At 49.9% G+C, this 12,925-nt stretch overlaps 1 protein-coding gene across 4 annotated transcripts in view; it reads right to left on the bottom strand.

Annotated features, from left to right (window-relative positions):
* Positions 1–3,292: 3,292 nt before the first annotated feature.
* The window catches only part of PKNOX2 (PBX/knotted 1 homeobox 2), a 349,742-nt gene continuing 340,109 nt past the window's right edge, over positions 3,293–12,925 (bottom strand). Inside the window, exons 5-9 of one of the 4 annotated variants that reach the window (XM_023734086.1) lie at positions 5,978–6,054; positions 4,933–5,076; positions 4,848–4,863; positions 3,870–4,004; positions 3,720–3,827 (exon numbers count right to left, since the gene is read on the bottom strand). In XM_023734086.1, coding sequence (XP_023589854.1) covers positions 3,720–3,827; positions 3,870–4,004; positions 4,848–4,863; positions 4,933–5,076; positions 5,978–6,054 — 480 coding nt within the window. Of the gene's footprint in view, positions 4,005–4,847; positions 4,864–4,897; positions 5,077–5,977; positions 6,055–12,925 lie in introns of all 4 variants that reach the window. The other 3 variants (XM_004379358.1, XM_004379359.1, XM_004379357.1) reach the window with 3 other exon arrangements.

Raw genomic sequence — 12,925 nt, forward strand, 5'->3', positions numbered from 1 at the left:
CCTTTGTGAATGTGAACAAGGAACTCTCTAGTTTCGTGAGACATCTTGGTTAATTGGCCTAATATAGTTCTTAAAGTTATACCTCCTAGTTTGGTGACTGGTGTCTGGGATCTTAAAAGCTTATGAGCAGCTATCTAAGATACAACTATTGGTCTCTACTTGTCTGGAGCAAAAGAGAAAGGAGGAAACCAAAGACTCAAAGAAGAAGCTAGTCCACAGGACAAATAGTCTACACGAACCACGACCTCATCTACCCTGAAGCCAGAAGAACTAGATGGTGCCCAGCTACTACTACCTACTATTCTAATCAGGGCCACAATGTTGTTGGTGTTGTTGTTAGGTGCCGCTGAGTCTGTTCCGACTCACAGCAACCCTGTGCCATCCTCACAGCTGTTGCTATGTTAGGGCCACAATAGATGGACCCTAATAGAATGGGATAAAGATGTGGAACAGAACCTCAAATTCCTAAAAAAAACCAAATAAACAAAAAAAACCCAATCAGACCTACTGGACTAGTTGAGACTGGAGGACTCCCCGAGACTATTGCCCTGAGATATTCTTCAAATCTTGGCCTGAAACTAACCCCCGATGTCATCTTGTAGCTGAAAAACAAATTGGCTAAAAAAATAATGACTATCACCCAAAGTACTATCCTTCTTTAAAAAACCACCTATAGGAGACCAAACGGTCAACAGTTACTTCAAAACAAAGATGAGAAGGTAAGGAGGCAGGGAAACTAGATTAATGGAAACAGAACAACCAGAACGGAAATAATGAGAATGTTCATGCATTGTGAAGAATGTATCCAATGTCGCGGAACAATTTGTGTAGAAACTGCTGAATGGGAACCTAAACTGCTATGTACACCTTCACCAAAAACAAATAAAACATTATTTAAAAAACAGAAACAAAGAACTCTCCCTCCTGCTTCTGAACATGGAAGCCTGAGAAATCTCAGCAAAGTGCCCAGTATCGGAAGGTAACGAGAAAGCCTCCCTTTCACTGATTTGGGGACCTCAGCTGCTCCTGAATTTCTTCTTGCCCCAGGGGAATAGTGTTTAACCCTGGGACCCGAAGGGCAGGCTCCCCTCTGGACACCAGCTCCAGGATTAAATGGGGGCAGTCAAGACTTTCTCTCCTTCTCTTTCACCTGAGGGAAGGGGGAAGGGAAGGGTGGGCATGCGAGGGATGTGGGGGCAGTGGTGACACAAGCTTGGATGATGAGAACCCGCTGAACCTAGGATGGAGATGGGAAAACAAAGGCCTTTCAGGGAGGTGCAGCATGGTGCAAGAGGACCAGATTTTGGACTCGCTGTTGTTATGTGTTGTCGAGGTGGTTCTGACTCATAGAGACCCTATAGGACACAGTAGAACTGCCCCACTGGGTTTCCAAGGAGCGGCTGGTGGATTTGAACTGCTGACCCTTTGGTTAGCAGGCAAGCTCTTAACCACTGCGCCACCAGGGCTCCAATTTAGGGCTATCCCCTACTATAGGGGTCAATTGTCAGGAGAGGGCAGCATAGAGCTTCGTCTAGTCTTCTGTATCTCTCAGTCTTAGAGCTACAGACACACAAAGCAAGTGTGCCAAACTCGACTTTCTTTCTTAACGGACAGGTGAGCTGAGATCATCAAGGAAGCCCTCTGTCTTGTCCTCTTCTGTGTAGTCAGTTCAGCAAGGGGCACCCTGAGGTCTCCAGATTTTCTCTGGTCCCACTAAAGAAGCAGGGATCGCTACAGCAGCCACAGAAAAAGAGAATGGAGCACCAGATTTATGGTGGGTAATAAGATTTACTGAAAACGTCTCGGCCACATTCAGTACTGGTTTGGTGGATACATCAGAAAGAGGTTGCATAACACTAGGCAGGGGGAGGGGCTGGGAGGAGGATACGTGGGCACGTGTACGCAGGTGAGCCTGTGTTGGGGGGATGCCTGTCCAAAGTGGTAAGTGGGAAGGCTTGTGTTGTGTGTTAAAGCAAAAAGAAAATGAACCAGGAAAGGAAATGCATTTTATCCCACTGCACATTGCAAAAGTCTCACGCCCAAAAACCTAGACTTTCCTCTACCTATGGCATCAAAAGGGAGTAGAAAATGATTGGATCACCCAGGTTATAAATAAGGTTATTTGTTTCTCAAAAATCCCTATTAAAACATTAAATATCAGCTCTTTTGGGGAGAAATACATTCATTTCAGGGAGAGCTCAGGAGAGCGACCATCCTTTTGCTCCAGCCAACCCGGTGGGGGAGGGGCAGCCCCAGAGGGTCCTGAGGGTCCCCTCAAGTCAAGCCAGGTAGCTACTCACATCCTGCCACTGAAGGAGGTGGCCAAAGCACAATTTACAGATGAAACGGCAAGTCCATTAAATTAAACCCAATGGAAAACACGTGATCAGTCCTGCCATTCACAGCCACGGTGGAGGGAGGGACTGGGGTGGGGGTGTGGGGGCCGGAAGTTGGGTGGGAAGATGTGTTAGGGCAGATGGATGGAACGCCTCCTCCTGGTGGGAGCCCCAGTTCCTTCTGTAGTGTGTACAATGGCGGCATGTAGAACAGCGAGGTGGCTCTTGGGTGCCATTTCTCTGGGCCCTCCTCCACATTTGGGATATGATTGGAAGAGGGATGTAGCACCTTCTACCACCTCTGGCTTTGCATTGGGCTGGATACTTCTTTCCAATGTTTCTTCTGCCTTCTCTGAAGGATAGAATGAAGAAGGGAGGCTGCAGGCTGATGGAGTCAGCCCGGGAGCAGAGGGACAGACACGGGGGACCTCAGGGGTGGAACGACTTCAAGCTAACCTGGCTCCACCCTTTCTGGAGATCAGTGGAGGGCTGAGCAGCTGAGGAGCTCCATCTGAGGGCTGGGACACCCTGGGTGAGACACCACTGTCCTGTTGTTATGGGAGGCGAGTTCTGTGAGTGCTGAGAGTCACCTTCATATGGCTCCCAACCCAGGTTCTCCTGGGGTCCTGGAACCATCGCAAATAAAGGGACTCCTCTTAGCCCCCTAAAGTCTGAGCTCACCAGCTTGCCACCCGTTTCCAGGAGAGAGAGAAGGAGGCTCTTGCTTCCCATCCCTCTCTCCCATGCCCGTGGTTGTCTGTGCCCAGCAACAGGGGCCTTGGAGGAATCAGCTGGAGCCTGTGGAATCCAGGTCCCACTCAGACCTGTCAGATCTGATGCCTTCAGGCCATCCCCACCCTCTGGCCATTGATTATGCTTTTTTAGGCTCCCTCCTGCCCTCGAATGTCTCTCAAAGGAGCTGAAATGCTTCTGAGGGTGGAACCCAGGTCCCCTTTGTCTTCCCCTTTCTTCCTAGCTCTGCCTCTAGCAAGGGCTCACTCTGCAAACAGCACCAGTCTGCCTCACAGTGCAGGGCTTGTAAACAACTCAGGTCCTTCAGTGGGGGTGCCTATGGGTGCCTTCTGTCCTCAGGGACTGGGTGAGTCCAGATCTCACTCCTGCCTTTCCATACAGGCTGCTTGGCTGGCCCCGACAGATGGAGTCCTCAACAGTTCTGGGGAAGTAGGGCTGGGGTACTGACTGAAGCTTGGTGCTTGGGAAGGAGCAGGATGTCTCCTCTGGGTTTCTTCAAGCTGCTGATTGTGGGAGGCTAGGACCCAACTTCCTCCGGTGCTGCGTGCCCCGTCCCCCTCCCCCCACCCTGAAGCCCTCCTGACGACACTCCTCTCCTGCTCGGTGATCAGTGCCATCTGGGCTGCCTGACTACTCCAGAGAGTCACTGTGTTCCAAGCCCAGGTCGCTGACATTTGTCGTCTGCAGCTCGTCGGCCTCCTCCTCCAGCTCCTCTTCCTCCTCCTCTTCCATCTCATCCTCGTCCTCTTCTTCCGTCCCATCCAACGAGTCATCGTGTGCAGCCATCATAGCCTGCTGCATGGCCATGGTGGCATTGTCTGAGGACAGGGACTGCAAGTTGTCCAAGTTGATGGAGCCTACATGGGAGAAAAGAGCAGAGGTCAGGACGGCAGGGGCCCCCTCAAGCCTAGGGACCTCAGTGTTGGCCTGCTTTGGAATGGAACGGCTCCAGGGGTGGCGAGCCCTTGTTTCTAAGGGTGCCTAAACCTACGCTGAACAGTTCCCTGGTATGGAGTCTCCCATCCATGCATTCCCTGCCACTCTCTGCCCCGTCAGAAGCAGAAGCAATCCGAGCTACTATTGACCAAGCGTCTTCTATGTAAATGTGTTAAGCACTCAGGACTTTCCAAATCTCCTGTAAGGTGGGTATTATTGTCCTCTTTGCAAAGAGGAGGAAACTGAGTCTCTGGAATAACAGAGTTGGTCCTCTCCCAAGTTGGTCTAGTCCCTAATCTGTTTATTTCCATTACTCCATGTAAGACGAGTACCCATCACACAGAAACCTGTACACAGCTAGAAGAATACAGGAGAATGTATGCGTGCACATGTACCACCTCCACCCACTTCCCACACAGAGCTGTCTTCACATGCCAAGCTCTAAAATGTCTGGCTCATTGAATTATTCATTGTGCACCAGGCGATCGGCAATCAGAAAAGCATATATGGAGGGCGTGATGCAGAAGCTGAGAAAACAAAGCTCTCCCTGGCCTCCGTTCACAAGCCAGCTGCTTGCCTGGGTATTTATAGATGCCCTTGGCTCTTGAAGAGCTGTTCAGACACTGAAAGGTGAAGAGGAACTTGGGGCGAGTGTGGGAGTAAGGAGGGGGCCTGCTGAGCAGTCATTGACTCAGATGACCGCCCACTCCCACTCATCCTGGGAGGCCGCTTTTGGCTTGTTAAAGAACGTACAAAAACATCCCCTTCTTGAAGGTGCATGAACATCCTTTGATGGGATCAGGCAGGGATGATTATTGTGACAGAGCTGGGGCTGGGGCTCAGGTGAGTAGACACTCAGCCCCAGTTCTTACCATCAGGGTTTGTACCTGGGGCACCACCCTGCTGCTGCAGCACCCCCGCAGCGATGGAGTTGGGCCAGAATCTTTGGGTGGGTCGGTGCTGCGACTTGATCTTCTTGGCTTTGGGGGCAGGGTCTGGGTTGCTGGCATCAAGCATGGGCTGCAGAATGCGTCTCCGGGCATTGATGAACCTGCCCGTGTTAAAGGTGGAGGAGATCTGGTTAGTCACCATCTGGGCGGTGATGGTGGGGCAGGGGCACGGGGGCCAGGGAGGTCGGGGATGGGTGCAGAGAGGGCTAAACTTTGCAGACTCTCAGAAGCCAATCTATTAATCCATTAGACCACACTGGGGTTCAGACCTAGGGTGTCAAGGCCCAGGAGGGAGAGGAGCCCTGGGCACTAGGTGCTCATGGAATCAGCTCGATGACCTCCAAGCAGCAAGGGAGGGACACGTGGGGAGGGATCAGAATGTTGCTCCAGACCCCCCAGGACTGAACAGAGGTGGGAAGAGGCTTAGCTGCAGGCGTCAACCTGTGACTTCCCTCCAGAGGGCCAAGGATTCAGATTAGGGGCCACCATGCTCGGGTCCCCTCCTATCGAGTCTGACTGGGTTCTCTGAGTTTTCTCTCTATGACAGTCCAGCCAGACAGCCAAGATCCCTGTGGGGCAGAAGGGCCAACTCTTCATCCTTCCTCCCACTCCAGCTTTGCAGTAGGTTTTAGTGTGAGTTCAGCCCACGATGGGGGGAGGGTGGAGAAGATGACCCTTGGCGGCCCCTCCAATCCACTGATACAGGCAGTCTTGTCTGTTCTGCAGCGCAGGTGGGGCTGGGTTTCTCTTCAGGAAGAAGCTTCCAGCGATGTTTCTGACACAATTCCCCAGCAGAGGGTGCTGAGAAGCTGCAGATGAAGCTACAGGTGCTTAAGTGGATTCTGGCTTTTTGCTTCTAGCCCAAATGGGAGGACTAGGGTGGTAGCCGGGCTGGGCCTGAGGCAGGACTGAGCAAGCTAGTCTTTTCTCCCTGCCGTGCTATTCCCGCCAAGCAAGTGACCCCAGGGTCTGAGGGCCTTTGGGCAGGTGACGCTAACTCACCAGTTATTTACTTGAAGGAGGGTGAGGTTTGTCTGGGCTGCAATCTGCCTCTTCTCATCCTCCGTGGGGTAGGGGTGCTGAAATGAGAGGGGGAAGGGCTAATGAGGGATGGACACACCATCGAGGACACAGGCAGCTAGAGTGGTGTGAAAGTTTATTCCTAAAGAGAACGGACCTAGAGCTTGGAGGGAGGCTGCCCCAAGCCTGTGGTGCCACACCCAGGCCCAGCCGACCTTGCCAGCCCTCTACGATGTGGACAGGGGACCAAGGTGGTATCTCAAGAATGAGTACAGTTAATGTTTGTGGCTTCCAAGATACCTGCACATCATTCTCACTTGGTCCTCAAAGCAGTCTTGCCAGCGGCTGTATTATTAGTGTGAGGGGTCACTATGGCCTCAAAAGCCCTCAGGACTACCAGAAGCGAGGAAATGGGGTGTTCAAACCGATTTAACTCAAATTACCTGATATTTATTGAATACCTACTATGTACCCAGATTTATGTTAGGCATTCCTAGGAGATGGAAGGGAAATAAAATAATAACTACTATTTGTATAGTACTTCATAACCTGTGAAATGCTTTCACGCACTTAATTTCATTTAATAAAGCATATCGCTGGAACTATATAAGATAGGCAGGTAGGAATAGCAATATTCCTACTTTACAGATGAAGAAACTGAATGACTAAGTCAATGTCACCCAGACTGGAACTCAGTGCTGAAGACTGATCTTGGCCAGTCTCCCTCCCATTACTTCATGGAGGGAGACTAAGGCTAAGTTGGTGCCTTTGTGGAGATGAGTGATTACGGGGCCAAGGTGTCAACTTTCAGCCCGTATGTTCTTTACGTGTCAGTCTCCCTCTCTCAGGCTGCACCTCATGAGAGCAGAGATTTAAAAAGAAAAACAAAAAAACCCAAACCCGTTGCCGTTGGGTCAATTCTGACTCACAGCAACCCCGTGCGACACAGTAGAACTGCCTCATGGGGCTTTCTAAGGAGTCGCTGGTGGGTTGGGACGGCTGACCTTTTGGTTAGCAGTCATGGGCGCCGAGAGCAGAGATTACATCCTATTAATTTCTGTATCCCCGATGTCTTCCACATAATAAATGTGCAAATGTCTGCTTTGTGAAAGAAAGCAGAAATAAAGCGACACGCACTGTAGTTGGGGGTAATAAGCGCATTAGGAGGTTGGAAGGAGGGGAGACTCGTGTTGGCCTGGGTGGTGCGGAAGGATCAACAGGTCACATTAAAGGATGGGCACGTTTTGGGTGGCAGTGGGAAGAGGGTTTTGTGGCTAAGAATCAGAATGTGTGGAGTAATCAAATCCCCACTTTCCCACTTCTCCATCATCTCTGACCCCAGCCGCACACACGGCCCTTTCTCCCTCTTCCCTAGCCACCCAGAGCTAGGCAGATCTTGCAGCTTTTAAAACACACTGTCCCAAACAGGCAGATGCCAGCTGTGTGTTGGGGAGTCACACAACGCCCCAAACGTCTGACTGCTGGCCACTGATTTGAGGTTTCCCCACTACCCCTTCAGGGTGGATGCCAGTTGCAAGCTCAGGGGGCTCCCCTAGGTTCCCTCACTTCACCTGCTGGCTCCCTGTACCGCTTGAGTATGACAATTCACTGGAGAGACTCATGGAACTCACAGAAAGTACTATACTTCTGATTATAGGTTTATTATAGGAAAAGGATACAAATCAGAACTGTTACAAGGAAGAGACGCATGGGCGAGGTCTGCGAGGGTTCACATCACCCTCCCTTTGCCAACCAGGAAGCTCTATGAGCCTCCGTGGTCAGGGCTTTTATCAGACAGTCGTGCCTGAACCCTCACTGCATATGCATGATAGGCTAAATCATGCCTCCTGAGGTTAGTGGACATTGGTCTATCAGGTGAGTCCTTTCAGGTATGGCCAACCCATACTTGTTAGCAGAAATCCTCAGGTGTGGCCTGGAGATTTCAGATAGAGGCACCTCAATTACTCCCGGGGTTACGTCACAGGAACCAAGGCAAAAGGCCAAATCTGTTTTGCATTACCTTACAAGGGTCCTCACCACTGGGTGGCGAGCTGCTCGATAACTGGGCCTATGCCTCCTTTTTTTTCTTTTATATGTAATTTGTTTTTGTTGTGGTTGAGAATATACACAGTAAAAACATACACCTATTCAAGTTTCAACATGTACATTTCAGTGACATTGATTACATTTCCGAGTTGTGCAACCATTCTCATCCTCCTTTTCTGAGTTGTTCCTCCCCTGTTAACATAACTCGCTGCCCCCTAAGGTTTCTATCTAATCTTTCAAGTTGCTTTTGTCAATTTGATCCCATATAGACAGATCTTAAATGAGCATATTGCTCAAGGAAGACATACCTTATTAGTTAAGCTAAACTATTATTTGGTTTTAAGAAGACTTTAGGGGATATTTTTTCATTTAAGGTTTAAAGATTCTCTCAGAGCCATTGTTTCAGGGGTTCATTCAGCCTCCATGGCTCCAGAAAATCTGGATTCCATGAGAATTTGAAATTCTGTTCTGCATTTCCCCCCTTTTGATCAGGATTCTACTATAGGATCTTTGATCAGAATGTTGAGTAATGTAGCTGGGCACCATCCAGTTCTTCCGGTCTCATGGCAAAGGAGGCAGTTGTTTATGGAGGCAATTAGCCACAGATTCCATTTTCTCCTCCTATTCCTGACTCTCCTTCTTCTTCTGTTCCTCCAGGCAAATAGAGATCAATTGTTATGCCTTGGATGGCCTCCTGCAAGCTTTTAAGACCCCAGGCACTATGCATTGAACTAGGATGTAGAACAGAAGCACTAAACATGTTATTAGGCCAATTAACCGGGGTGTCCCATGAAACCATGACCCTAAACCTCCAAAACAAGAAACCAAATCCCATGAGGTGTTTGGCCGTATATAAGCGGCCTCAGTAGCTACTCTTCTTAAAAATTTTTTGATGTTTTGTAAATGTATCTACAATTCAACTTTTTACAAGTAAACCACTTATTGACGCAATTACATTAATTGGCTGTGCAGCCCTACCTTTAATCAATGCAATTTTCTTTTCTTTGTGCGTTAGGTGAGAGCTTACATAGCAAATTAGTTTCCCATTCAATAGTTTGTACGCAAAGTGTTGCATGACATTGGTTCCATTCCCCACAATGTGCCTGCCATCCTCCCATTTCCGTCCTATGTTTCCCATTTCCTTTCATCCTGAATTGCTACCCTAATCAAAGCAATTTTGAGTCTACGCCTCTTTGTGTCTTTCCCAGGCCTCAGCACTGTCCCTGGCACATAGTAGGCACATGATAAAGGTGTGGTGAGTGTCTGAGATTTGCCCTGGGGGAGATTCAGGGGCTCATAAGGCAGAGGATCAACCCGCCCAGCTCCCTCAGGCCAGAATTATTCCTTAAGCTCAGGATGGCATTAGAAAGTGGTGCTTGGGCTTTCTAATCAGACTGGGACTCAGATTCTGGCTCTATCATGATGAGCTGTGAGATCCCACGCATGTCACTTAACCCTACATCTTAAAGTCCTCTAACGATCAAATGAAACAATACTTGTAAAGTGCTCGGTGAAAGGGCCGCTCTTAAAGCTACTAGGATTGCATGATGTCTGCGAGGTGCTTAAAGCTCTCTGAGGAAAGAGTTTAGATACACAGACTTGGTGGTATTCTCATTATCAGTGACAAAGGGAAGCAACCTCTTCAGTTGGCCTAAGCAGCCCCCCCGACCGAGGCAGTCAGGGTCCGTGTGTGGTTTTATTTCACACCTCTGACCCTGACCTCCAGGCTGGGCAGCAGGACTTGTGATTCATGCAATATTAAGATTCTAACAAGGAGGAAAGCACATCGGTGTCACAGGAGCCAATCTCATTCTATCTGGGAAGGAGCAGCAGGGAAGCTGGGAGGAGACGCTGCAGGCCCCAAGGGGCAGAGGACACTGGCCTCCCCTGTCCATGGTAAGGAGCCTAGCAGCCACCTTCTCTGGGACCAGCTGGTCTGTGAACACAGTGAAAACATGGTGGCTTCTGGCCTTATCGGGCCCCACTGGACCCCTTCATGCCTTCATTCCTTTGCACAGGCCATCCTCTCCACTCAAATGCTCTTTCTCCCAACTGCCTGCGTTTCTGAGCTTCTGTGAAGACCTGCTCAGGGATCAAATCCTCTGTAAGGTCTTCCAACACCCTGCTGCTAAGTTAGCCACCACCGCATTTCAATAATTGCATTTATCCCACTCTATGATAATATAGAGTCCCTGGGTAATGAAAATGGTTAAGTGCTCAGCTACCAATCAAAAGGTCGGTAGTTCGAATCCACCCAGAGGTGCCTTGGAAGAAAGGGCTGGTGATCTACTTCTGAAGAATCAGACATTGAAAACTCTACGGAGCACAGTTCTACTTTGACACACATGGGGTTGCCATAAATTGAGATCAAATCAATGGCAACTGGTTGGTTTTGGTGTGGTAGCATATGTCTCTCCACTGGACTGCTGCAAGCTGCTCTAAGGCAGGGATCCAGCCTTATCAGACACTGCATCTCCAGCGTCCAGATGGGTGGCAGGCAAAGAGTCAACATTCAATATTTACATGTGCAACGGATGAGTAAACTAACCCAAGAAAACAATGGCAGACTCGTTTGCTGAGCAGAGAAGCCTGGCCTTGCCGACTGGGCTGATACAACCCACCACCGCCAGGTGTCTGCTGCCTCCGAGGCCAGCAAGTGGAAGGTGCCTGGCCTTAAGAGCTCACCGCTTAGATGGAAAGGCCACAGACACAGGACAAAATCTCCATTAAAGGGCAGTTTGTGCTAAATACCCAATGGATGGTAAGAGAAGGGTGGGGTGGGCTGGACTGGTCAGGGAAGGCTTCCCTAGGCAGCGGGGACTTCAGTTGGATTTTAAAGAATGGCTGAGGCATTCTAGTAGAGAGGAGGGGATGGGCATTCCAGGCAGGTGCTTTTCACTAGGACTTACGTTGAAGCCAGTCCGATGAAGATCTCTTCCACTTGTAAAAGCCTCCCACCTCCCTTGGATGGATAACGTTTGCTGTCTCTAAGGGGCCTCCATTCTTCTTGCAGACATGATAAATATACAGATTAACAGGCTCCCACTTCATGGAGAGGGGAAAGAGGTGTCACCAAAATTGGCTGCTGTCTTATGGATAAGGCTAGAAACCCCTTATCGTCCCTCAGTGAAAGTCCCCACCATCCATCTACCCCTCCTGGAACCAGTATCTCAGAAGGCACATGGTGGGGGCCGTGGGGGGAGCAGTGGCATTCAGCCCAGCTCTGGGGACAGGTGTGTCGGTCAGAACATTCCTGACACCATATCTGAATGCTCGTGGGAGCAGTCCAGTTTGTACAGGCCTCAGACCAGATGATTCCTGAGGACAGCGTCAAAACAGTCCTGGCCCCTGGATGGGCCTCGATGTAGTCAGTGCTACTTTTAGCACAATTGGCAAGGCTCGGGGCCAAGTACGGGAAGAGGAATCGGATGAGATCATGGTAAGCTGCTCTCTGATTGCTATTTGGAGGAACTCTCCGGATTTGGAAAGACAGGGTGCAGACAACAGCTCTCTGGAAGGAGATCAATCTTCCTCAAAAAAGAGTACAGAAGGGACCAGAAAATGACAGATCCTTCTCAGGGCCAGCATGGAGCCTCAGATGGTTGGGCAGCGTGGTCCGAGAGTTAAGAGCATGGCCTTTGGAGGTGGGTCCCAGCACTGTAGCCGCTACTTACCAGCTGTGTGACCTTAGCAATTTGATGTTGGACGTTTCCAATCCTTACTTTGCTTGGCTTAAAATGGGAATAATGAAATAGTGCCTGCCTCCTAGCACTTGGGGCCGGCTGCATGAGCTAATGCAGGTAAAGCACGTGTGCGCCACTGACTTCCCCCTCACGTACTTGAATATTCAAAGTCTCTGGAGAAGGGAATTGCAGTATTTACGTTAGGTTGGTGTTGGGCTGCACCATAGTTGCCATCTGGAAGTTCCTCTGAAACCTAACCTAAACTCTTCCCCACCTCTTTCTGGCACCTCCCTTTGTAGCCCCATAACTGAAGTCTTATCTGGGCTACGTTGAAGCTGAAGGCGTCTTTCAGTTTGAAGAGTGGGTTCTGCCCCAGTCCTGGGTCCGAAAGAAGCTTAACCAGGGCTGGTGCATAGGTCCCTGGCCAGCCTGTAGAACTGAAGCCCTAACATCTCTTCTTTCACAGTGAGCCCATCCCGAGATTGTCCTTCCACCTCCTGCCCATCCAGATCTAACCAGAAGGCTGAGCCAGGCCATCAAGGGACACAACGCACGGGAACCAGCAGCATACGGGGGTCAGCAGACCCTGCGCTGCCCGTTGAGCATGGCTTGGCGCATGACTCGGACTGGTGAACTTTCCTTTCCCATTTTCCTGCCATAACCAGCCCCATACTGGAGGTGATATGCGCCCCTCTTCCCTTCTCCTCACTCCTGACTTCTGTTGGGGAGGTGGGCTGTTGCGGGCACAACTCTGTTGGCATGCTAACACTCTGTGAGGGCCAGAGAACAAGGGAGGCGCCAGGAAGTGGAGGGGCCCTGAGAGGACCACATGCCACCAAATCTAAGACGTCATTGGTGGTAGGGTGCACCCTGATTTTAGAGGCGGTAAAATGGAAAAAGTGAACCTTTCAGACAGGATCGGAGTACAGTAAGTCACACAAGCAATTTCCCTTTCCTACCGCTCTTGCCCTGGCTCAGAGCTTCTAGTCTTTCTTTCTCTCTTCTACCCTCCCCCTTTAAAAAATTTGCACACACAAAAAAGTACAAAGAACTAAAATGGGTAGCTTGATGTATTATCACAAAGCAAACACCATGGAGCCACCACCCAGGTGAAGAAATAGAACATTGACGGCACCTTCCCCATCCTCCCAGAAGGCAGCCTGACTTTTATGATAATCACTTTCTGGCTTTTCTTTATACT

Source organism: Trichechus manatus, unplaced genomic scaffold (assembly GCF_000243295.1).
Source record: "Trichechus manatus latirostris isolate Lorelei unplaced genomic scaffold, TriManLat1.0 scaffold00064, whole genome shotgun sequence".
NCBI classification, from domain to species: Eukaryota; Metazoa; Chordata; class Mammalia; order Sirenia; family Trichechidae; genus Trichechus; species Trichechus manatus.